General features: G+C 44.9%; 2 protein-coding genes across 4 annotated transcripts in view; one reads left to right on the forward strand and one right to left on the reverse strand.

The window, feature by feature from the left end:
• SPATA6L (spermatogenesis associated 6 like) overlaps positions 1–840 on the reverse strand; it is a 39,907-nt gene extending 39,067 nt beyond the window's left edge. For all 3 annotated transcript variants that reach the window (XM_053297998.1, XM_053297999.1, XM_053297997.1), the window contains exon 1: positions 144–840. In XM_053297998.1, the coding sequence (XP_053153973.1) occupies positions 144–458 (315 nt within the window). In that variant the 5' untranslated portion in view covers positions 459–840. The remainder of the gene's footprint in view (positions 1–143) is intronic.
• Positions 841–1,181: 341 nt separating this feature from the next.
• On the forward strand, positions 1,182–24,484 carry CDC37L1 (cell division cycle 37 like 1, HSP90 cochaperone). Its single transcript, XM_053298000.1, has 7 exons — positions 1,182–1,391; positions 3,647–3,928; positions 10,472–10,562; positions 11,074–11,189; positions 15,576–15,698; positions 20,244–20,408; positions 22,238–24,484. The coding sequence occupies exons 1-7, from the start codon at positions 1,311–1,313 to the stop codon at positions 22,319–22,321; spliced, it is 942 nt and encodes a 313-aa protein (XP_053153975.1). The 5' UTR covers positions 1,182–1,310; the 3' UTR covers positions 22,322–24,484.
• Positions 24,485–26,329: the final 1,845 nt, after the last annotated feature.

Genomic DNA, 26,329 nt, shown 5'->3' on the forward strand with positions numbered 1-26,329 from the left:
TACACAGGATCGCACTGTAAGTGCAAAAAATCAAAGGCATCCCAATCTGCCCATTAGTAGTTCACCTAAGAATGCAGCATGTGATACATTCGGGCGACCGGTTTGAGGTTCTGGCCTGGCACGCAACCCCCTGCCCCTCTCACCGCATGGATCTGCAGCTCCACTACCACCTTCAACGGCATCCCCACCCTCTGCCAGGGGGCTCCAAGCTCTACAGAGGCCTCTGCTGCTGTACACGCCCGCCGGGCCCACAGCACCTGTCCCCAGGGGGAAGCGTCGTGTTGCCATGGTGACGCCAACGTTCCAACATTCCTCTTGGCTTGGAGGAGGACGGAGGAGCGGGGCGGTCCCTGGAGGCAGGCGCTGAGTTGCTGAAAGCTCTCGGAGCCCCTTTTTTCACCGCCTCTGTTGCAATGCGTAGGATTTCCTCGCAGGCATAAGAGTTTATGAAAGCGCATTCAAGGGAGCTCAATAGAGAGGCCGGTATTTCAACATCCTGGAAAGATTCATGCATAGGCTTGCCAACATATGTTTTGCCAAAGCTCACGTGACAGTCAGATATGCTACAGGTGAGGCATTTTCCTGTCATTCTCTGCATGCCAGGAAAGGCCAGGAAAGGCTCTGCATGCCAGGAAAGGCATGCAGAGACAGTGCAGAAAGCTTTATCTGTCCTGCAGGCGGCATAGGACCTCAGCTGACAACTTTATTCGTGGTATATATTTGATCTTCTTATAGCGTCTAGTACAATGTTGCTGCTCCTTGTGCTCGCCCAAATGCTATGGACGTTTAGTGAAAAGATCTCCATTGAAATCAGTCGAGTTTATTTCAATAACAAACCAAAAGAATCTGGTGGTACTACCTTAAGGAACAGCTGATTTATTATGCTATAAACTAACGCAGGTCAGCTATGCCGAAATACAGATGCTGCTCTTTTCTTAAGGGGCAAAAAACCTCGTTGCTGATTTGATTTTGCTGCAACAACGGGCTCACACGGCTACCGATCCCTTTCCGATTCCAAAGCCAGGTGCTGAGGATCCGGCGCCTTCAAGCACGCAAACGCCGAGCTTCCCACGCGCCCCTTCCTGCCTCCTAGCAACCGCGGGGCAGCTTTGTTCCCTTCACGTGACAGACATAGCCAAGACGAGGGAGGCGGCGGCGGCGCGATGAACACATAAGAAGGAGACGTTTTCTTGTTGCCGGAAGTGACTCGCAGTCTAGTTTCCGGTGGGATCCTTAACGGTCCCGGGCAGCAGCGCAAGTCCGAGCAAGGGGATCCGATCCTGTCTGTCTGTCTGTCTGTCTGAAGGGGGATGGCGCTCTGGCCGCCGCCGCGCTCCCGTGATTTGCGCCCGGGTCTGGAAGAAGACGTGAGGTCCCAGCCCACCGCGCAGGTACCGTTATTCTCCGTGGTGTACGCGCTGCTGCTGCTGCTGCTTTCCCGAGAGGCGTATTTACCCGTCGCTGCCCCTTTACTACCGAGCCCCCTGGAATAGTGGCGCGCCCAGAAATGGGAGTGGGGGGGAAAGCTTCGGGTCCTCACTCCGTAGTAGCTGATAGTAATGGGAGCGTCCTCTCTCCACCCCCCGTCCCGCCTTTGTCTCTGCTAGGCAGTCCCCAAGCGGAGGGGTTTCTTCAGGGGTGCGGGGGGAGGGGACACAGCTGTGCCTGCCTGAGCCTCCTGGGCTGGCTGCTTCCCTCTCCTCGTTCTCTCTCTGCTTGCTTATGTTGGCTGCTCTTCGGCCGTAACCGGAGGGGAAAGGAGGCTCGGGCGGGGCCAAGGGGTGCACGACTCGCTGCTTTAGCCTGAGGACCTCGGGTTCAGACGGTTTTCACAGATCCGTTATCGGAGAGTTGCCTTGCTAAACTTTGCGGGCAGCTGGCCAGGTAGTGCTTAATTCTCTTTGATTGTGGTTTACGAACTGGGGGGGTGGGGATACATACAAATCCATCTTCTTTTTTTGACACATGCATCAAGTTTGTATCTCCGACTTTGGTTCTCAACAACTGCAAGAGACTAAAGGTAAAGGGGAACTGCTCGTCAACGTTGGTTGCCAATTGTAGCTATGCATTAAAACAAACCAGTAAAACCTATCGTCTAGTTTAATGTTTTCTTCTTAGTAATCTTGGATCTTCCAGGGTGCAACAGGGTTCATTTTGTTCTGTTGATTGGAAAATCTTCCAAACTTCTGTTTCACTTTCTGTAGGCATAGTATTAAAAATGTCACTACTGAATACAGAGTCTCCTACAAGCCATATGTATTTATTTTCTATCATGTCATGAATCTGCTGAGATAGGTGTTCCCTTTGAAAGCTGGTGCAACAGTAAGCCAGTTACAGCCCAGCTCTATATATGTTTACATACTTCCCACTTTTTTCAGTGGGACCTGCTTCCAAGTTACTGTGTGTAGGACTTCAGCCTGTTCTGTGAACATTTATTGGGAGATAAGCGCCACTACTTTCAGTGGGACCCATTCCCAAGTAAATGTGTACAGACTAGTAGCTTTAGTCTCATAGGACATTAAAGATGATTTAACACTGTTTAACTTTTAGCCACCCACTGGTTTCCAGTGCATGCTTATAGATGAAGCTGAGGTTCTAATTGTATTGGTGACTGTGAATATGGAGCCTGGAGATTATATTTATTCAAGGTTAACATGAAGTGCAAGAACCTGATTTTATGCTCTTAATGTAAATAGTACTTGCTATTTCTGGTACTATATTGACAGAATTATTCTTGTAGGAAAAGTTGCAGAGTATTTCAGAAATGTAATGATAGTTTGCAGAAGACTAAAATAGAAAATGTCACATTCTACTAAAATATGTCCCCATTGTCCTCGGGGATATATTTTTGGGAGGTACAGATGATTGCAGAGGGAAGGGGGGATCACTGAAAATCACTCCTCCCCTTGATGCATAAGCAGAAGTATTCCCTCTACAAAACTCTTCTTTTGAATGTGCATCAGGGGTTCACATACTGACGTGTGTGTGTGTGTGTGTGTGTGTGTGTGTGTAAGAATGTTGTTACATGCATGATACGAGGGGAGACTCGCCCATCTCAATTCTTTTTCTGCCTCTTAAAATATTTTTGAGAGGTATCGGGGGTAGGACATATATTCGGCAGGTAGGAAGGACTGGCGAAAATACCCCTTTCCCTCTCTTGCAGGAAATGTTCTTGTATTCTCACAATGTTAGTGTGTGAGCCAGTGTCATTGTTGTTCTTATTTCTTATTCCTTTTACCAGCTCAGAGTATTCTTGTAGTGGCTCACATTTCAAAGAGTACTCAATGTAAAACAAAACAAAAAATGCAATACAAAATGCAGCCATTAAAGTATATGTGTGATACCCTTAAGCCATTGAGAACACTGTTGCAGTGGTGGCCAGCTATTAGAGGGCATATAAGTATTCACATTTATCTAGGTAGAGAATGGATACAGAGAGGGTCCTGTAGTCAAAATTGCATCTGCCAGTTTTCCTGGGTCTCAGCTTTTGCTTCCATAATTAAAACCCACTTGTACTCCATAACTGTTTAGTACAAACTCGCTTACGCAAAAATGTCTGGGGGGAAATTAGCTCATTTGTTTGCCAGTGTTATGTAAACCCTGCCTCATTTATTCCCAAATAATTAAAGCTTTTCTCAACATGCAGATTTATAATGATGGGATTGAACTGGCTTGCCAGCAACAAAAGGAATTTGTGAAGAGTTCTGTAGAATGCAAGTGGAACTTAGCAGAAGCCCAGCAGAAGCTTGGCAGTTTAGCACTGCACAACTCTGAATCCCTAGACCAGGAACACGCCAAAGCACAGACTGCAGCTGCAGAGTTGAGATGGAGGGAAGAGGAGTGGCGTCGGAAAGAGGAGGCATTAAAGCAAAAGGAAAGACAGGATCTGTGGAACGCAGATGTTGTTAGCAGGGAGGTATTTAATAAGGTATGGAATAATCCTGATTGCATGAAGCCACAAACGCAGGCACAAAAGAACCTAAGATGCTACAGAATATAGAGCAGTAATATTGCGTCTCTTATTACTGTATTTCAGGGCTGCTCAACTTCGGCCCTCCTGCAGATGTTGGCCTACAACTCCCATAATTCCTGGCTATTGTCCACTGTGGCTGGGCATTATGGGAGTTGTAGTCCAAAAACAGCTGGGGGGCCTAAGTTGAGCAGGCCTGCTGTATTTGCTCTCCTATGTCTGTATATATGGTAATATTGGCTGGCATCCAGACTAGTATTGTACTATCACAATGTGAGAAGTTTAGATATTTTCCTTCAGAGAAGGGTTGTATCCGCAAAGGATTCTGGGTTGTCTCGACCTCCTGCTCCTAGACAGGGCCAATCAAGAGCTTCGGCTCAAGGCAGGAGGGAGGGGCAATCCCCTCAGACTCCAGTTCTTCGCCCTGTCTCGCTCCAGCAGGGCTGGTTTTCATCGTTGCTCCATATTGAAGTCCTCAATATTCTCCCTTGATTTTTCTGATGTGTCTCTGGCTGTCTGTATTTCACCTTCTGCCTCAGCAATAGTGTCAGGGATAGCAGGCAGAAAAGAAAAGAAAAGAATAATTATTAATTCCTCTACTGCAGCTCCTTGAGTGCCCTCATAACAGCATTGGAGTCTCATCGCGGTGAGAGAGAGGTGTCTCCCTCTTTCTCGGAGGATTCCGTGGTGCATTCAGTATGCCAGGCCGAGTGGGTCGTGGCTTCTACTCCCGCATCCAGCTCTCAGTCCCACAAGGCTGCCAAGACCGTTAAAAAGGCAAGGAAGCGTGATAAGGCTTTGTCGGTTGCCAGATCGGCAGGCAGCCAGGCCGTGCCCCAGTCATCCACTCAGAGCGGTCCCCCAGGAAGAGGTGGGTGGTGCTGGTTCAGACACAGCTCCCCCGGCGCTGCAGCGCAAACCGGAGACTATGGAGATGCCGGCAGGTGAGCCGATAAGGGCTTTGGAAGGGGCGTCTGGGTTGAGGGATCCCTGCTCCACACCTCCCGCCAAGCGCTTGTGTGCCAGCACGGCTGCCGATGTCGCGGCTGCCGATGCTGCTTCTCTGCAAGGCGAGGCTCCGGAGGAGGAGGACATCTCACCAAGATTTGTGGCTCTCTTAAGGCGGGTGGTGTCCGAGGAGTTTCTGAAGTTGCCCTGGCCACCCGCGCCCATTGCCGCTCCGCTCCCGGTTCCTGCCCAACCTTTTCCCGCCCTAACTCCAGCAGCTGCCATTTTGGCTGCAGCCCCTGCCGCACCATGTGCCCCCCCCCCCCCTGCAGACCAGCCCGGCCAGGCAGATCGGAGACAGAGTGCCTCCTGCCCAGTCACTTCCCCTGCTGCTGCGCTTGTCCAACGCTTCTCTTGTCGGGAGCTCCCTGCACCCTCGGAGGCTTCTGAGTCTGACAGGGAGGAAGGGGAACTCTCTGGTGATGAGGAGGAGCCTGCCCCATCTCAGCAGGCCGGCTATTGTCTGTTTTCGCAAGCGGACTACCCAGTTCTCCTGCATAAGGTCAGAAAGACCCTTCGCTTGGGGGTGGGGTGGTTCAGCCAGTTGCCAAGGGCACGGAAGGGGATCCAGCAGTGCTTCCCTCCTTGAGGTCTCAGGAGGTCAATGTTCCCTGTCCCCAGCTGGTTTTGGATGTTTTCCAAACGGAATGGGACAGGCCCACAGAAGGTAAAGGGCCCCCTCCCGCTATGAGGAGCATGTATAATTCTAGTAGCGCTCTTATGAGTCAGCTTAAAGTTCCTCTGGTTGATGCTGAGGTGGCTGCTCTGGTCATGGGGGCTGTGCTCCCTGAGGAGGAGGATGTATTGAAAAATAGAGGATTAAAAAAATGTGGTGCTGCCCTTCACACATCTCATGAGGTGACTGTGCTTTCCCTCAGGGCCTCTAATGCTACTTCCATCTTCGCTAGGGCTGCAGTTCTCTGGGCGAAGGACTTCACTCCCTTGGTTCCCCCAGAGTTGACCAGCCTCCGGCAAAGCCTAAACAAATTGGGGAAGGCGGTCAAGTTTATGGCAGATTCCTCCCTGGACACTGCCCAGATGTCCACCAGGGCCCTGGCATCCGACATCACTGTAAGGCACCACTTGTGGCTAAAAAAAATTGGGAAGTTGACCAAAAGTCACTGTCTAATCTTGCCAATTCAGTGTTCAAGGGGGGGCAAGCTCTTCGGAGAAGTGCTGGAACCTGTTTTGATTCAAACAAAGGATAATAAGAAGGCAATGCCCTCTGCTGTTGCATCTCAGCGCCAGGACCGTCGGGCTTCAAGGGATACAGGCCTTCCTTTTGTTTCTGCCAGAACAGGCCTGATAGACCAAACTGGCCTAAGAACCAGTCCTCCTTTTGGGACAATTCATTTCAAAAGCCCCAGCAGGCCAACCAAAATTCCAAGCCTGGTTTCAAGCGAAATCAGGCCCAATGATTGCCCTCACAGTCGCCTCCTTAAGGATCAAGCTCTCCCTCCAGTGGGGGGCAGGCTGGGGGAGTTTGTGCAAGTCTGGGCTCAGACTTGTACCGACACATGGATCCTGCAAATGGTTTCGTCGGGGTATTCTCTGGAGTTTGCTGCGCAACCTCTGGATCAGTTCCATCCCCAAGGTCCCACAAGGAATCCAAGCACTGCTTGATGATGGAGGCTATTCATCACCTACACACCATATGGGTGATCAAACCTGTACCCTTGGGAGAGCAGGGAAAGGGGGTCTATTCCATCCTGTTCCTAGTCCCCAAAAAGAACAGGGAGTGGAGAGCTATCCTAGATCTCAAGTTTGTGAACAGATTCCTCTGGAGGAAGGGATTTCGCATGGAAACACTTTGCTCAATATTGATGGTCCTCCAGCAAGGGAACTTTCTAGCTTCGGTGGACTTGAAGGAAGCCTATCTACATGTGCCCATCCACGAGCAGGACAGATGGTTCCTGAGATTTGCCTATCGGTCCCTTCACTTCCAGTACCGGGCGCTTCCCTTCAGTCTTTCGACTGCGCCTCAGGTGTTTACCAAGCTCATGGTGGCACTCATGGCGCACTTGAGAACCAAGGGCGTCCATCTTTACCCATATCTTGACGACTTGTTGATCAGGTCCCACTCCCTCACCAGAGGTCACCAGGATGTCCAGTTGACCCTTTTTGTCCTGGAGCCGCACGGGTTCATAGTAAACGGCACCAAGAGTTCGCTCATTCCTCAAACCAAGGTTCTCCACCTAGGTGAGGCGATCAACACCGCTCAGGGGACAGTTTGTTTAACTTCAGAACGCAGGAAATCACTGGTGGCTTGCTGTCATGCCCTGATCTCACATCCCAGGTCAGACGTCCTGTCTCTGTCCCAACTGCAGGGGTGCATGGTGTCCACCTTGGGCATAGTTCCCTGGAGTCGCTTCCATTCCTTTCCGCTCCAGTGGTTTCTCCTCAAGTATCAGGACCAGGTGATGTGCAGGTCCAGAATGTGCGTCAATCTACCATCTCGAGTGGTAAGGTCCTTGCTCTGGTAGGTGTCACCAACCACAGTGAAGGGGACCCGGTTCCTCCCTGTGGACTGTGTTCAGCTTACAACGGATGCCAGTCTCCTAGGTTGGGGAGGACACTGTCACTGACACGTAGCACAAGGCCATTGGACCGAAGCCGAGCGTGCCAATTCTATCAACTGGCTGGAGCTGCGAACGATTTGATTGTCCCTAGTGGAGTTCCTACCGGTGATCCACGGTCTCCATGTCCTTGTGTACACGGACAGTGCTACAGCCAAGGCTCATGTCATCCGGCAGGGCAGATCAAGACCCCGAGCCCTGATGCGTGAGGCCTCTCTCCTACTGGCATGGGCAGAGCAACATCTTCTGTCCCTAGAGGCCGATCATGTCAGCGGAGTGCTAAGCACTGTCGTGGACTGGTTGAGTCGGTCGCAGATAGACCCAGCAGAGTGGTCTCTGGATCCTCGAGTATTCCAATGGATTGTTCTGAGGTTCAGTCAACCAGTCATGGACTTATTTGCCACTCCAGGAAACACCAAGCTGGGGCAGATCCTCTCCAGGTATTGCTCCCCCGGGGCGGAGGGAGTGGATGCTCTGACCTTCCTGTGGCCTCCGGGCCTGCCATACTCCTTTCTGCCATTTGCCATCATACCACAGACCATTTGACGGGTCCGTCTGTTGAGGGCAGAGATTGTTCTGGTGGCTCCACACTGGCCACGCAGACCCTGGTTTTTGGATCTGGTGGAGTTGTCCAGCCAACCCCTGCTTCCACTGGGGTCTCACAGTCATCTCTGCCAGGGTCCAGTTTTCCACCCGGAACCGGAGTGGCTCAGTCTCTTTGCTTGGAGATTGAGCGGTGCTCTTTAGCAGCATGCGGCTATCCAAGTTCAGTACAGGATACAGTTTTGGCTTCCCAAAGGCCTTCTACGGTCAGTCTATCAGTCGACCTGGAAATCCTTTGTGCTCTGGTGTAGCTCTCAGGGGGTCACGCCACTTGGCGCGTCTGTGGTTCATGTGTTGAGGTTTCTTCAGGATGGCCTTGATAAGGGGCTACGCCCCAATATGCTGTGGCACCAGGTCTTTGCGATTTCATGGGTCTTACAGTCGCAGGAGTCTTCCTTATCTCAGCATCCACATGTTCAGAGGTTTCTTAAGGGGGCTTCCATCCTTAAGCCACCTACAGTGCATAGGTTACCAACTTGGGACCTTAATTTGGTCCTCCGGGCTCTTACCAAAGCCCCATTTGAACCTTTGAGGTCTGTGCCCTTACGCTTACTTTCTTCTAAAGTTGTTTTTGGTTGCCATTACTTCCGCCAGGCGAGTCTCAGATCTGCACGCCTTGTCTGTACAGAAGGAATTATGTCTGGTTTATACAGACTATGTCCTATTACATACTGACCCAGTTTTCCTTCATAAAGTTAGTTCAGTTTTCCATAGGGCCCAGGAGCTGATGCTGCCCTCCTTCTGCCCCAACCCATCCTCACCTAAGGAACGTGAATGGCATACTTTGGATGTGCGTAGGGCAATAAAGATTTACCTAAGCCTCACTAGGTCTTTTAGGGTATCAGTCTTTCTTCATTTCCTTCAGAAACTGTTCATTAGGTAAGAAAATTTCGACATCCACTTTATCTCGCTGGATCTGTCAGTGCATCAGGTTAGCGTACGCTGCCTCAGCTACTCCAGCCCCAGAGGGGATTACAGCCCACTCTACCAGGAGTGTGGCTTCATCTGCAGCTCTTTCCACCTTGGCTCCCTTGGTCGATATCTGTTGAGCTGCCATGTGGGCCTCACTCTCCACCTTTGTGAGACACTATAAGATCCACAATTGGACTTCGGCAGATGCGGCTTTTGGGAGGAGAGTTTTGCAGCACGTGGTTCCTTCTTGAGGCCGGACCTCACAGCTCCCGCCCTGTGTGTCATAGGGGCTATGGTAGGTCCCAGCATCCTTTGCGGATACAACCCTCCTCTGAGGGAAAATGAATCGTTGGCACTTACCTGAAAGGTCATTTTCCTCAGAGGTATGGGTTGTATTCGCCCCCTCCCGCTTGTTCATCCGGTTTGTATATTCTTCTGTTGCGAGATCCTGAACCCGTCTGTCTCCCATATACCTGTGGGGCAGTTTCCTTTCTGGGGTGGTTTGTTCTCCCTGCGGGGTGAGTTTTTTAGTTAGGTCCAAATTACATAGCTGCATTGAGACCCTTGCTGAATTTTTCTGCTGTTTGCTGTTGTGCACTCGCTTGTCGGTTCTCTTCTTGTTGTTTCTCATTTTATTGTTCTGGAGCATGTTTTAGAGCTGGCTGTGAACTGGAGTCTGAGGAGATTGCCCCTCCCTCCTGCCTTGAGCTGAAGCTCTTGAATGGCCCTGTCTAGGAGCAGGAGGTCGAGACAACCCAGCATCCTTTGCGGATACAACCCATACCTCTGAGGAAAATGGCCTTTCAGGTAAGTGCCAACAATTTTATTTTATTGTTACACTTCTATCCCACTCTTCCTCCACGGAGCCCAGAACAGTGTATATGGTTATGGTTATGGTTATCCTCAAAACAACCCTGTGAAGTAGGTTAGGCTGAGAAATATGTGACTGGCCCAGAGTCACCCAGTGACTTCATGGATGAATGGGGATTTGAACCCAGGTCTCCCCAGCCCTAGTCCAACACTTCCCAGTTCTAGTCCAACACTACACCATATTTGCACACACTTAAAAATTTGAAGAGCAGCACAATGTTGTGGTGCTCTGCGATGTTATGCAGCCAATAGTGGAAAACCTTAACTGGGACACATACAAGAGAATCATGGATATTAAGCATGGTGACACATAATTGGGTTAGTGCTATGCACTTCGAGTTTCCCTTCTTGCAGTGTGTTTTTTCCTCCTTGGGGAAATGGTCATCAGCTGCTAAAGTGTGATATGAAATTTTCAGTAGTCTGCAGCACATAGCTGGCTCTGGAACAACATCAGCTTTCCAGTAGAAAACCATTGTACTAAAATACTATGTTGTGATGGATTGCTAATCAGCTTTGATGTTCTGTTTGCCAGAGTTATATTAATCAGAGGAAAAGGAAAGAAATGGAAGATGATGCATCTAAATCCTTCATGCAGAAGCATGAGCAGAAAATTAGGCATTTTGGTAAGTTCATCTGTTTGATATTTTTAGAGCCTTGATGTGCTGTGATATTTAAATACATCAGTTCTGTAAATTTCCATTTTTGCAAGTGAAGCATTTGGCCAAAAGTCCATAGTTAGTCTTTTGAGCTCTGTTTTTTGAGTGGTCATAAAATGGCTTTGAGAAGCTGAACCAAAACCTCTGGGCCTTGATGATATTCAAGTTTTGGAGAGTAGAGTGTTTGCAGCAAATAGCAAATTTTACCCATGTTTGAAATCTAATCAAATGAACAATTCATTATTCTATAGCAGTGATTCTCAAACTTGGGTCCTCAGGTGTTATTGGACTTCAACTCCCATAATCCCCAACCAAAGGCCACTGAGGCTGGGGATTATGGGAGTTGAAGTCCAATAACACCTGAGGACCCAAGTTTGAGAATCCCTGTTCTATAGCTAAATTCGGTCATTGCTGCAGCAAAGCACTTCTTTTGCAGAAGAACTGTTATGATTGTGTATCAATGTTCATTTGTTTTCAGGAATGTTGAACAGATGGTTTGACAGTCAGAGATTTCTCTCTGATCACCCGTACCTTGTCTGTGAAGAAACTGCTAGATATCTTCTTTTATGGTGTTTTCATCTAGAAGCTGAACAGGTATTTAATGTTCTCCGTCTTTGATTCGGATAAAGTTTGATCTTCTTCCACTTCACCCATCTATACTATGCTGTGGCTACCCTTAAAGAAATCTTAACTTTTCTTGGTTTTATCCTTTCATCTGGTTCTTATATCTTGCAAAAACATACAGCATGCAAACAATACTGAAGCTAGGATGCAATTAGTCACTAGCAGCCTATCACCATCTGATGTTAGTCTGAACCATTATGGAATAATGGCTTGGGTCCAGGGTATTTAAGAGAGCGCCTCCTTTGTCATGAACCCTGCCGACTGTTACAATCTTCTGGAAAGGTCCGGTTACGGTTGCCACTGGGTCATTTGGTGGCCACTCAAGACCAGGCCCCAGCTCTTTTCAATTTTTATGTAAATGGTCTAATCACCCGTCTACGGCAAGTTGAAACTCACGCGCCAAAGATAGGGGACAGGTGTTTACCTATCCTGATGTATGCAGATGACACAGCCTTATTGTCACAGACCAGAGTTGGTCTAAAAAGAGCGTTAGAATGCTTGAGTTTGTTCTGCAATGAGGAATTTCTGGAAATTAACTACACCAAAACTAAAATCGTGAGATTTGCAAAGAAGCAACGCGTCTTTAGATGGTCCATAGCTGGTGCCAGAGTGGAGCAGGTGAAGTCTTACAGATACCTGGGGGTGGTGTTTCAGTTTAATGGTGGTACCTCTACGCACACCAGTGCCGCTAAATTGAATGCCACTCGATCTTCCATGGCAATCAGGAAATTTTTCTGGGCACAAGGTGGTGGCTATATTCCGGCAGCTAATAAAGCCTTTCAGGCTAAAGTGATACCTCAGCTGCTATATGGGATTCAGGTTAGACCACCAAAAGACTTACAAGCTTTAGAAAAAGTACAATCGGGCTTTCTGAGATCACTATTGGGGGTACCAAAATGTGTCCCGAACTCCTTAATACGGCTGGAGATTGGGCTATGGAAATTGGAGACCAGGGCCTGGCTGCTCATAATCCTGTATTGGATTAAGACTTATCTTTACCCGGCAGGACTTATACCTCATCTCCTAGCCGCTACCCCACAACCCCGTTGGTGTATGATGGTTGAGGAAAGACTCCGGAAGATGGGCTTCTGCCCAGTACAATTGTTAGAACAGGGCGAGTCAACAGCAAGATCCCTAGTCAAACAAAGGCTTAGGGACATAAATTTCCAGGAGGAAAGGGCCTCCGTAAATAGGCCGCTACAATTCCTAAGCACTAAGAAAGACTGGGTCACAGCCTCCTATTTCTATACAATCTATTCACCAAAGCTGCGCTGGGCGTTTACAAGAGCTCGCTTGAATGCTTTACCCTCAGCGATGCTAGTAGGGAAATTTGAGAGAAAACCCTATGAGGAGAGACTATGCCTTTGCGGAGCTGCTCCCGAAACACTGATGCATTTACTGTTACACTGCCCACTTTATACAGATGAGATTTATTTTTATCTCAGTATCTGAAAGATCTCCAAAGCCACTCAGTGGAGACAATTCTTATATGCTTATTAGAAGACAGGGACCTAACAATATCCCTGGCAGTTGCTAAATTTTGTTACACATTGACCAAACTAAGAGAAGCTAGAGCACAGCAATTGGTTACTGTCAAAGATTCCTGATTTTATATATTTGATATTTTAGACTTTGTTTCCATTATTTTCTTTTTACTGTGTATATTCTGCGTATATTGATGTTTGATCTAAGATCGTAAATAAACAACTAACTAACTAACTCAAGACCAGGCTTTCTCTGTGACTGCCCCAGGGCTTCGGAATATGCTCCCTGCTGAAATAAGAGCAGCTCCTTCTCTGTTTTCAGGAAGACCCTCAAGTCTCACCTGTTCTCACAGGCTTTTAATTAGAATTTTAATCATTTGTTTTCATAATTGTGTCACGTTACTGTTTTTATTTCTGTTTTTATGCTACTGTTTTAATTGTGTTGCATTTTAATCTGTGCTGATTTTTAAATAAATTTTGTACACTGCCTAGAGATGTACATTTTGGGCGGTATAAAAATATGATAGATAGATAAATAAATATCAGTAGGGGCTAATATTGAGGCCACTTCAGCCTGCGGCAAGCTGCTTTCTTGCAAAATAATGTATACATTTTTAAAAAGCAATGCTACTTCTGTACTGATAGTTTTAGGAAGATCTTCCTCTTGCAGGCTGTGAATTGCCCTTTATTTCCCCTCTTGAGGTTCCACCATGGTTGCAGCAGCCGCTAACCATTTGTTGTACTTTCCTCCTATTTTTCTGCATTGATGTTGAAGAATTGATGTTTTTCCCATTGGGTTTTATTTAAAAGCTACAAAATAGTCTGCTACTCAAGCAGCTTGCAGAACCCAACCTGCTTATCTTCAGCAGTAAAATGGCATAATGTGAGGGTCAGATCATTCTGACCAACTGATCGGCCAGCTGGTTTTAAATATTTCTTTTCTGCCTCTCAACCTTCATTCCTGAAGCAGCTTACAACAAAATGTTAAAATCCTTATAAGAAATAAAACCAGTAACACTAAAGCAATAGTCAAAACAAAACAGCAGTCAAAACAATCATAGGAACATAGGATGCTGCCATATACTGAGTCAGACCATTGGTCTATCTAGCCCAGTATTGTCTTCACAGACTGGCAGTGGCTTCTCCAAAGTTGCAGGCAGGAATCTCTCTCAGCCCTATCTTGGATATGCCAGGGAGGGAACTTGAAACCTTCTGCTCTTCCCAAAGTGGCTCCATCCCCTGAGGGGGATATCACACAACAAGTCTTCCTTTCATATGCAACCAGGGCCGACCCTGCTTAGCTAAGGGGACAAGTTATGCTTGCTACCACAAGACCAGCTCTCCTCCACACCTTTCAAAGGTCTAGTGCTGATGAGCAAAGGTGGTGTACATAGGAAGCTGCCATATACTGAGTCAGACCATTGGTCTGTCTAGCTCAGTATTGTCTATACAGACTGGCAGTGGCTTCTCCAAGGTTGCAGGCAGGAATCTCTCTCAGCCATATCCTGGAGAAGCCAGAGAGGGAACTCAGAACCTAAATGCTCTTCCCAGAGCATCTCCATCCCCCTGTGGGGAGTATCTTACAATGCTCACATGTAGTCTCCCATTCAAATGCAACCAGGGTGGACCCTGCTTAGCTAAGGGGACAAGTCATGCTTGCTAGTACAAGACCAACTCCCCTCTCAATCAAATCAGCAGGAGCTGCAAAATACCATTAAAAGTAGAGGAACAACTTTGGCAGCAACATATATCCAAATTGATTTGGTCCCCATGGATAATTTGGAGCTACAGTTTGACTTTGCATCTGGAGGAGCTCTTGAGCTACCTGTCAGCCTGCTACATTTTTTACTGTTTAGTTATAACCGTTCTCTTACGCAGACTGTGAGCTAATGCTGATGACCTCAAATACTGGCCAACTTCCAGATTAACCCTCTACTTATGCATGGGTTTTTTTCATTGTGTTGCGGGGGCAGTGTTGGTGATCTCCTCTTCCCCTGCAGTATATACCTCCTGGAATTGTGTTATTAAGTGACGGGGGACCCTCTGAGAGATAATTTTGGGAGGCGCAGTTGACTCCAGAGGAGATCATTGAAAATTTGCTCTCTTGCACAACAAAAAACTTGGTGCATCTGTGGAGGATTAGTCTGGATGTCAGCCAGTGTTTGTTCTAAATGTTTTTATATAAAGGTAAAAATTGCTAAGTGATTAAAACGTTTGTTGTGTAGGGACTTTGCATTCTTCACCTCACCCCCTTGGAAATGGCCTCGTCTCTGGCTGCTGTGGAGAGGTTCTGACTGGAGTTGTGCATGAACCGGTTTGGCAGTCTATTCACAGAATGCTGAACCGGTTTGAAAGACTGGCATTCAAGTCAGTTTGGAGGCGGGGAGGGGGTTGCTTTGAGGTACGGGGCAGGTGTCCTTACCTCCCTTGCCGCGTTTCCCCCACCAGTGCTGCTGTCAAAATCGCTGGCACGGGGCAACTGTATACTGTCCTGCTGTCCCGGTCAGCATAATACTGGAAGTAGCCATCACGTGTGTGCATGTCGTGCATGTGCGCCGGCCACTTCCAGTATTACACTGACGGGGACAGCCGCCCCATGCCAACGATTTTGACAGCAGCACCAGTAGGGATAACACAGCGGGGGAAGTAAGGACACCCTCCCCATGCTTTAAAGCAACCCCACCCTCCCAAGAGTAAACCAGTTCCATACACATCCCTAGTTCTGACTCAAGTAGGTTCTGTGTGTCATATGTAAGGTTCAGCTTTGTTTTGATAATCTCTAACATGGTCCTAAATTGCAGCTCACCTTGTTAATTTACTTCCCACTTGGGAGCTATTGATTGCTTAAAGATTGTGGTGTTCTTTTTTTCAGAAAGGAGCTCTGATGGAACAAGTAGCTCATCAGGCAGTGGTAATGCAGTTTATTATAGAAATGGCCAAAAGCTGCAGTGTGGATCCACGAGGATGTTTTCGTCTGTTTTTCCAAAGAGCTAAAGTAAGTTGTGCTTTCTACTTAGCACATGCTGGAAGTGGGGGAACAGGAGTCATTTTAAGAAACTTAGGGGTTAGTAGAGGATCCTCGTAGGTATAAATGGAGAGTTTTCACAATGGAGGGAAGTAAGAAGTGGGGTCCCCCAGGGATCTGTACTGGGACTGGTGCTTTTTAATTTATTCATAAATGATCTAGAAGTAGGGGTAAGCAGCGATGTGGCCCAATTTGCAGATGATACCAAACTCTTCCGGGTAGTGAAATCCCAAACTGATTGTGAGCAGCTCCAAAAGGATCTCTCCAAACTGGGGGAGTGGGCTACAAAATGGCAAATGCGGTTCAATGTTAGCAAGTGTAAAGTGATGCACATTGGGACAAAAAAAACCCAACTTCAAGTATATGCTGATGGGATCCAAGCTGTCGGTAACGGACCAGGAGAGGGATCTTGGGGTTGTGGTGGACAGCTCGTTGAAAGTGTCGACTCAATGTGCGGCAGCTGTGAAAAAGGCAAATTCCATGCTAGGGATCATTAGAAAGGGGATTGAAAATAAAACGGCTAACATTATAATGCCCTTATACAAAACTATGGTGCGACCACACTTGGAGTACTGCGTACAATTCTGGTCACATCTTAAAAAGGACATTGTTGAACTGGAGAAGGTACAGAAGAGGGCAACCAAGATGATCAGGGGCCTAGAGCACCTTTCTTATGAGGCAAGACTACAACACCTGGGGCTCTTTAGTTTAGAAAAAAGACGACTGCGGGGAGACATGATAGAGGTCTATAAAATCATGCATGGTATGGAGAAAGTGGAGAGAGAGAAATTCTTTTCCCTTTCACACAACTCTAGAACCAGGGGTCACTCCATGAAATTGATTGCCGGGAAATCTAGGACCAACAAAAGGAAGTACTTTTTCACATGACACATAATCAATTTGTGGAATTCTCTGCCACAAGATGTGGTGACAGCCAACAACCTGGATGGCTTTGAGAGGGGTTTGGATAACATCATGGAGAAGAGGTCTATCAATAGCTACTAGCCAGAGGGCTATAGGCCACCTCCAGCATCAAAGGCAGGATGCCTCTCAGTTGCAGGAGAGTAACAGCAGGAGAGATGGCATGCCCTCAACTCCTGCTGTAGGCTTCCAGTGGCATCTGGTGGGCCACTGTGCGAAACAGGATGCTGGACTAGATGGGCCTTGGGCCTGATCCAGCAGGGCTGTTCTTATGTTCTCTTTGGCAACTAGAGATTAAAAGCCTTGCAAGGGGATGGTTCTAGGCTCTTGGGGAAAGGTTATATTATACTCTTGTCAGTCCTCATTCTCTAGTTCAGGAGTACACAACTCAAATGCTCCAGTGGCCGAAACCAACAATAAGTTGGTGTGCAGGCGTTAAGGTCAATTTTTAGGCCCGAAATTTAGGGCATTGATTATTAAATTTAATGAATAAGCAATCAAATTAAAATGCATTTAATTAAAATTGTTAAAGCTCTGGCAGGGCTAGATTAGATTAGATTAATCCCCCCTGAACTCTCCACCACCACTGGCCCTGGATCCCGAGCCCCTCTGCTTTAAACAGGTTGCTGTGGGTGCCGGGCACCTGCTCCCGAGCCCCTCTGCCTCCTTCGGGGCTGGAAGCTTTCTGCTGTAGGCTCCAGGCAGAATTCCATTTCACTCCCTTGCTAATCGTGTCCCTCAAACCTTCAATATTTTGGTAAAGGAACCACATTTTCATTTTTGCATGTAACGTTAAAGATTTTTTACAATAAAATATATAAAGGTAAAATGTGCTGTCAAGTCGATTTCAATTCTTGGTGCCCACATAGCCCTGTGGTCTTCTTTGGTAGAAGTATGAGTATGAGATGATGCCTTTCAGCATCTTCCTATATTGTTGCTGCCCAGTATAGTACCAGAGGGGATTTGAACTGTAACCACCTGCTCAAGCCAAGTCAAGCATTTCCCCACTGTAGTATATATTTAATGCAATAAAATGTGATGCAATGTTTAGATTTTGGGTTTCATATAAAAGTGGACTTTAAGAATAGAAATTGGGCAACCTTGCATTCAGTATCTGTGTTTTGCAAACTTTTTGCCACTTCATGAAAGTTTAGCAAGTCCACTGGATGACATGAGACCTTTAGTTGAAGAGCGGTATATAAATATTTGTCATAGTAGCAGTTAATGATATAATCATGCCACAATCTAAATAGGATTTAGTCTCAGAAACCAGGTAAGCAAAGTTAGGTATAGCCATGGAAGGTCAGCAGAATGGAAGGTGCTGAAAACTGTTCAGGACAACATATTCTCTGAGCCACTGTAGGGCCCACCCAGTACCTTTCTATTTTAGGTCTTGCGCATAGATTATCTAAACATTTGGAAAGTTTTCTTCCATTATGAATCCTACAAACTTGCCTTTCTGCTGCCTTCTCCCCCACCCACTCCTGATTTGAGATTTCAGACAGCTATTCCACATAATCAAAACTATCTGGGATGGCAGCCTTGCAGATTCCCAGATGCACACAAACCTAAAAATAACCATTTTAGGAAAACCCTGCACTATAGAATGCATCTATGGCATCATAATCTTCTTCCGGCAAGCCTAATATGACATTACTTTGGAGCTAAAAGCAGTGTGTAAGAACAGACCTTTTGTTGGAGCTGATGGTGATGAAGGGATAGTGGCTTCTGAGTAAGCAAACTCTGCAGCAAACCCACACTCCTGCACTAAAATGCCTTCTTTTAAGCATCCCACTTGCGCAAAGAAGCCCTCATTTTGGTTCCTCTACTATCATATTCAGTCAACCTTAAATTCTGGGCCAACCACACTGCTCTTTGAATTTACGTCTCTATATTCACAGCCACACATCCTGTATACCATGTGCACAGATACCCATACACCATTCTTTCTAGTCTATCTGTGTCTCTCCCCCATCCCTCTTCTTGTAGCTCTCTCATTGTATATTTGTGCAGACACTTGCAAAACTGTCACTGGGACAAACACACAGGCCACTTTGATCTCGCTCTTGCTCTCCCCCGCCCTCCCCAGAAATAGCCTGGAAGATATGATGCAGAGTTGCCTTTGTAGATCTTTGCAACGTCTCCCTCTTGTTAATGGGCAAAGAGGCACCTTCTAAAGTGGTGGCTCACTTATATTTAGTGGGGCGAGAGCAGCTGTTCCTCTTCATCTCAGCTTAGTGTCCCATGCTGATGCTTGCCTTGTGCTTCTCTTTAGATCATAAGCCCCTTTGGAACAGGAAGCCATCTCATTTCTTTGCTATGTAAACTTTGACAACTTGTTGTTGAGAAGCAGTACTGTATATACATGTTCTTTTAATATAACATATTCTAAGTAATATCTGTAAAGGTCCTGGTAACAGGTGGGCAGGCTTCAGAAAGTACAATAGTTTAAGTAACAAACATGAGTTGTATTAAGCGGCATTGCTAATTTGTAAATAATTTAACAATATGATGCCCATGCAAATATGACAGTAGAAGAATTTTAATTGTGATCCTTGATATGGAGCTGCATTTTTAAAAAGTGCTCTACAACCAGTCAGTCTAAATAGATTCCTGCTTTTGACCTGAGCACAGCAAGGCAAAAATAAATAAATAAATCTAAAAATATTTACAGGTTATAGCATAGCACTGATCAGGTGCATGGATGATTGTGGGAGAATAGGATTGAGTTTCAGGTAGTGAGTCTTGCTATCAAAGGAAATGCAAGGCTGTGAGTTAAGAATCTTCACAACTTTAAAATGGAGCACTGTGGAAATGGATGCAATGAATGTTGTATCCATTCTTTCAGAGTGAAAATTGCAAGATATGGAAAAACACTAAAATAGAAATATTAAGGGTTTGTTTTTCAGCCACCCTCATCATTTCCCATTCAGGGAATGCTTTTGCTATAATAATTTCAACTAACTCCTGTATCTAAGATAGAACTGTGAGAAAGATGTACTATATTCATTCAGCTACTTTTGTTTTTGGAAAAGAGTGAGAAACTGAATTAAACGCAGAGCTAACTGTGTGCCTTCAGCATGAGAGAGAGAAAAATTGTTCCTGTGTTTTAGTTACTTTTCTATTGTGTGTAAGGATGAGTATTAACTAGTGCACACAAACACAGTCCATGTGGGTGTAGAATTCATCCTTCTGTGAGTGTTAAATAAGAGCAAGTTTTAGCCCAAATGGCTGTAAAAATAGCATGGAGCAACATCTGCATACCTTACAGGAGCTAGAGATGAGGCCGGTATTATTTCTGTTGTTTGAGATTGATATTTCACTGTCCTGCATAGCTACTCGCTCCTCACTATGGCTAGCAAAACAAGGAGTTACATAAATCATTCAACGTAAGAAACAATATGCACACATTGTCAATTTGCATATTTATACAGGCCACAGAATTCAGCTTTCCTTGATGCAGAATATGGATTGCCTGGGCACAGAATATTAATATAATTGATCCTTTTTTTTTTTTAGTACAAGGTACACAAAGCCCTGACACTGAAATTGGAGAATTGTCAATTGTTTGTGACTTGCTGGTTTGTTTGACAGGCGGGGGAAGAAGGATATTTGGAAGCTTTTAAAAATGAACTTGAAGCATTCAAATCACGAGTGAGAATTTGTTCGCAATCGCAGAACTTTCAAGCTATGTCTGCTCAGAATCCTTTGGTTCACACAGATCTCAGTTGTATAGGAGGGCTTGCATCTTTTCCACAGGTAGGTCTTGTTTAGCCCCACTTATAGTGAATTGAGTAGCTGATCTAAAGTAGTCTTTGCCATCCCTGCACTTATGTGTCCTCCCAGAAAACTATTTAATGTATTACTTACTGCATTTTTATCCTGCCCTTCTTCCAAGGAGCTCAGGGTGGCATTAATGGTGGCTCTCTTTTTGAGAGTGACATTCTCTTGAGAGAAATGAGGTTTTATTGGTACAGTGAAGCAAAATGCAGCCTGGAATAACAGGATTGGTGATTCAGGCTATTTACCTGAGCAACACTGGATCTGCTGCAAACCAGCTTGTATTTCAAACAAACGATGGTGGGTAATTGATTTAGGCTTTCCAGTTACTGTGGTTTTACCCTGATAGACTTCACAGCCAACATCAGGCCACCCAGATGATTTTGCCTCGGCAAGCACCCCTGCTGAGTGTTTGCCCCAGTAAGCATGACTGTTCCCACTTCATCTGCTAGTGGGATAGGGCACCTCTAGGAGATCACATCAGAACAGCTGTGGCCCTTCCAGTTTTGGCTCTGGGGCGCCTGCAAGCAGGGCAGAAAGGCAGCAGCCCTTTCGTGCTTGTGCTCTCAGCAACTGGCCTTCAGTGGCACACTGTCTCTGAACACAGAGGTTTCATAGAGCCTTACTTCTACTGCCAAACTGGGATGAAATGAAACCTACTGGTCATTGCTGAGCTAAAAGGTATCTGTCCACTCAGATATCTCATCTCCAGTTGTGGTGACTCCTGATGCCTTGGACCCAAAGGGAAAATGCCTTTCCTGGCCACAGCGGCAGGTTATTTCACTTCCAGCTGATGACTTCCCAGTAGATAACAAGCATGCTTACCAGTACTCAAGTACATGACAGTACACTTCTTGCTATTGATGTTTTAAATTTTTTTATCCTGCCAATCCTTCAAGGAGTATAGTATATGTTTTCCCCTTCCTTTTTATCCTCACAGCCTGTTACCCTGTGAGGTAAATTAGGCTGAGAGATGGTGACTGTCCAAATACACGTTATGGCTAAACAGGGATTAGAATTTTTTGTTTCCATAGTCCAAATCCACTATTTTAACCACTATAGCACACCTGCTCTGACAAGTGTTAACCAACTCCAGTAATATGACTATTTCAGTTATACAGCTAACAAAATATTTTTGTAACATGTATATCCCACTTTTCCCGCCAGAACCACCCAAGGCAGCTTACACAAATGAAGCATAATCCTAAAACAGTATTATAGACATAATTATAAAAGTAAACACAAGCAAAACAATATCAAATAGGCAAAGCAGCAAAAAACAACAAATGGCAAACCCAAACCTCCAGAAAGCCAAAACCGTAAGGTGTACTAAAGCCAGTAGCTGATTCAATCCACCACAAAATAAGTCCCTGTTCCCAAAGTACAACAAAAACTCAACATAAATTGGTGCTTGAAGGCACAGACTTCTGTGAGTTGAGCATTCCACTGAAAAGGTACCTGTACTCAGCTGCTTTGTGTGTCATGTTGGCTGTTGCTGCTTGATATGATGCAAAACCTGCTGTGATTCTGCACTGAGGTAAATGCTTTGGCTTCAACAAAACTAGGCCTAGCTCTCAACAATAGCTAGTAGTAGTTCAGGTGAAGGAAACGATACTAGTAGCTTATCCAAGTACATGAAGTCTACTTGTCATATAACATGAGGACTGAGGGAAATGGCTCTTAGGAAGAACATTATGAACAGTGTTTACACAAGCACATGGACTGCAACATGGTCTTGAAATTAGAGTATTGAATTGGAGATCTGCTTGGAAATGACTTCCTAATTACTATGTGTTCCTTTGTTGCAGAATGCAGATTCACTTCAGGGCTGCAGTTTGAACTCAGTGGTACACAGAGACGAGGAAGAACCCAAAATGATGGATACAGTATAGTACTCCTAAGACTGAGCCCAAGTACTCTTATTACAAAGAGGAGAATGTGGCAACTTTTTTGAGACTTATTTTTATGGGTGCTGCACTTTATTTGGGGTGTTTGTTTTTTGGAGAGAGGGTAATCCAGAAACACACTTGTCTTTTTGTTTGGAAAATGTGCTGCTAGGGCATTTTTTGTTCTTATTTTTTAGAAGAGGGAATCCTTGTGTGTTGCTGAATGTGAAACTGGATGTTTTTCTGCTACTACTAAACTTCGCCTTTTTAAATTTTAGGAATCAAAGTATGAAAAATCTGCACATTTGCAATGTTTACAAGTGATTGATTCTAGGAGGAATCTGCTTTAATCCTATCAGACATGCCCATGTCTCGCTCTAGATCCTAACGATCATTGTTCTGCATTATCTTTGCTTGCATAGTAAGCGCTCGAATCTGGTTTTATCATGAATAGCAATAAATCAGTGGTTGCTATCAATACTGCAGATCTGAGTGACTCAGAGAAAAGCACTGGCCTTTTAACTCTACTACAGGGATAAAACTTTTATTTTCTGCTTTTGGACAAAGGCCTTTTATATATTTTGACACTTGTGTAACTTGATGTGTAAGTGGTCGTAATGGCCTATAATGGAATTATAAACAGTATTTTACTAGAGTTGCAGCCACCAGTGAACATTTGGGTATGGAGAGAAATCAGTACTATTCTGTTAACCTTTCCACCTAAAAACATTATCGTAGAATCATATTCTCTCAGATGAGCATTTTAGGAAACTCAAGTGCCAAATCCTGACTGAATCTCTTCAAGGAAATCCTGTGAATGTGACACTTAAGATGCTAGGTAGCTGATTTGCCTAGGGGCTAATCATCAGTTGGCAATTTAAAACCAGATCATCTCAAATAGTCAAATCAACTTCTTCAGGTCTTAGTCCCACTATGTTGTCAGCGTAGGCCAAACTCTTCCATTTCTCCTATACATTGTTCATATGATACCAAGAGTATAGAAACCACCATCGCCCACATAGTTGATATGCTGTAATTTGCACTGCCTCCACTTAATCACCCTTGATATAGGAGCATGGTAAGAATATTACTGTTACTATTTTTTGTGAGTGCATGGTCATGTTTATTAAGTTATTCTTAACTCCTGAAGCATTGTGGGTTGCAATTGTCCCAGGATCAGAAGAGGCTATTGATTTTAATTTCAATAGCTCTCTTGTTTGGGCTCTGTGTTCTTGTTCCTGATCCACCTGGTATACAGATCAAAAATATATGCCTATTGTCAAGTTCCAGAGACCAATATAATATACATACAGTTCTAATTAGGGCTTTTGCTGTTGTCTTCACACTGCTGGAGAAACACACTGCTTTTTGAACAGATCAGTAGTTTGACAATGGGAAGTGCTGTGGTGAAAGTGGCAACTGAAATTTTGGCAGTACACTCAGTTCTCCTGGTATCCACATTTGATCTTGGCCTATGTGTGGAATGTAATGTAATCTTTAAGAGGTTCTGGCTGGAAAAAAGCAAATGACTCCTGATCTTTTGAAGGTTCATCTCCTACTACAACTTAGAATTTGCAGGAAAAGGGGGCACTAATTTCTTCGCTTTCTTCACATTAAGCTCAATGTACTACTGTGAAAGTCGGTAGTTGAGATTGTGAGGTGTTAATGAGATATAAGATACAGCTATTTTACATTTTGTGTAGAAACAAATTTTGTGGCAGACTCTTCAATGCCTAAACCAGAAAGGGAAATGTTCGAAAGCATAGGTGAGTCTTTAGGGATTCCATGGAAATAGCACTTAGTGGTTGCTTACATGTGGAAGCTTCTTACATGTAAAGGATGGTATTTTGAACCATAGCTCCCTTGAATATTCTTTTATGTATATTGTATAAAACATCTCATTCTATATTGCAAAATGTTACAGCCCAGACTCAGTGAAATATTCTGTGCAGAAGAAAATTTGCTGCACAGTATTAACTATACTGGAATGCCATTGCTGCCAGTGGATCATAGGTCAAAGCAAGAGAGAAGATCAGATAGGCCTTGGTAATCCCCAGTTCAACTCATTATATTGGCAAGAGAGCTCAGTTTAAACATCCAGTTTTGTACAACAGGAAGCCTACTAGAAAAATAAATAAATTATGTATTTGACAAATGTATAGAGCTTAATTCTGGAATGTGGAATATTTTTGCCATTGTCTAGAGAAGATGCTTACAGAATAATGGACAGGTGTGTTGAGTGAGGACATGACGACAACCTAGAAGGTGTGTTGAGTGATACACTCCTTGACTTTCCCTATAAATCATGCGCTTAGCAATGATGTTTTTACATGAAATCTTAGGTTGCAAAACCTACCTGCAACTACCAGGTTCTCTTAGAGGCAATTTTTAGCCTGTTTTCTGAAAAGGAGTCAGCTTACAAAATCACCATATCTGTCTATATGTACATGTCCCTTGAATAACTTTTGTGTTTACTGTTCATTGTAAACGAAATTCACAGCTCATGGTTTTTTAATTTTTATGTTGCTGGTTCATGCTGGCAGCCACTCAAAGTAAGTATACTCAATACCCTTTGTTACCCATGTGCATACAGTTGAATATGAATCAAATTCATGGCGCATTGGCAAGGATCTTAGGTAAGAGTCACTACATTAAAAGAAGCAGAATGTAGGCTCCATTTGTTCTACTTGGAACTGCTTGTTTACCATGTCTACCTCTAGAAATCCTGTACTTGCATGCACATGGGTTTTGAAACATCACAAGGACTTTAGAGATCTGTGGGGTTATAAAATGTCCAGGTAAGCTGCTGTTGATTAAGTGCCGTCAAGTCGGTGTCGACTCTTAGCGACCACATAGATAGATTTCCTCCAGGATGATCTGTCTTCAACTTGGCCTTTAAGGTCTCAGTGGTGAATTCATTGCTGTCGTGATCGAGTCCATCCACCTTGCTGCTGGTCGTCCTCTTCTCTTTCCTTCAACTTTCCCCAGCATTATAGACTTCTCAAGGGAGCTGGGTCTTCACATAATGTGTCCAAAGTATGATAGTTTGAGCCTGGTCATTTGTGCCTTGAGTGAAAATTCTGGATTGATTTGTTCTATGATCCATTTGTTTTCCTTGCTGTCCAAGGTATCCTCCAAAGTCTTCTCCAGCACCAAAGTTCAAAAGTGTCAATGCTTTTTCTATCTTGCTTCTTGAGAGTCCAGCTTTCGCATCCATAGAGTGTCACGGGGAAAACCATTGTCTGAACAATTCTAATCTTTGTAGGTGTAGACTTGTCACAGCATCTAAATATCCTTTCCAAGGCCTTCATTGCAACCCAGACAAGTGCTAGTCTACAATGTATATCTTAACTGCTGGGTCCTTTATTGTTGACAGTCAGTCCTAAAAGGCAGAAACTATCCACTACATCAGTGTCAATTCTGAGGCTGCTGGCTGTACCCATTGTCATTAGTTTAGTCTTCCTTACATTTAGTTGTAGTCCCATTTTTTCACTGTGCTCCTTGACTTTCATTACTAGAGCTTGCAGATCATCTGCATTCTCAGCTATAAGAGTGGTGTCATCAGTGTAACACAGGTTATTGATGTTGCTTCCTCCAACTTTAAAACCACACTCTTCTTCTTCCAATCCAGCTTCTCTTAGTATATGTTCAGAATATAAATTGAATAAAAGAGAAAGTATACATCCTTGTCTTTCTCCTTTGCCGATCTGGAACCACTCTGTTTCACCATGTTCTGTCTGGACTGTGGCTTCCTGTCCTGTGTATAGGTTTCTCATGAGAACAATTAGATGTTCTTCAACACCCATTTTCCTAAGGATATTCCACAACTTGACATGGTCGATGCAATCGAAGGCTTTTCTGTAGTCAATAAAGCACATATTGACTTTTTTCTGGTATTCTTTGGCTTTATCAACTATCCAGCGTGCATCAGCAGTGATGTCTCTTGTTCCTCAGCCTTTCTGAAACCAACTTGAATATCTGGCATTTTCCTTTCCATGTAGGCTGTAATCTGTG

Source organism: Hemicordylus capensis, chromosome 2, assembly GCF_027244095.1.
Source record: "Hemicordylus capensis ecotype Gifberg chromosome 2, rHemCap1.1.pri, whole genome shotgun sequence".
Taxonomy (NCBI): Eukaryota; Metazoa; Chordata; class Lepidosauria; order Squamata; family Cordylidae; genus Hemicordylus; species Hemicordylus capensis.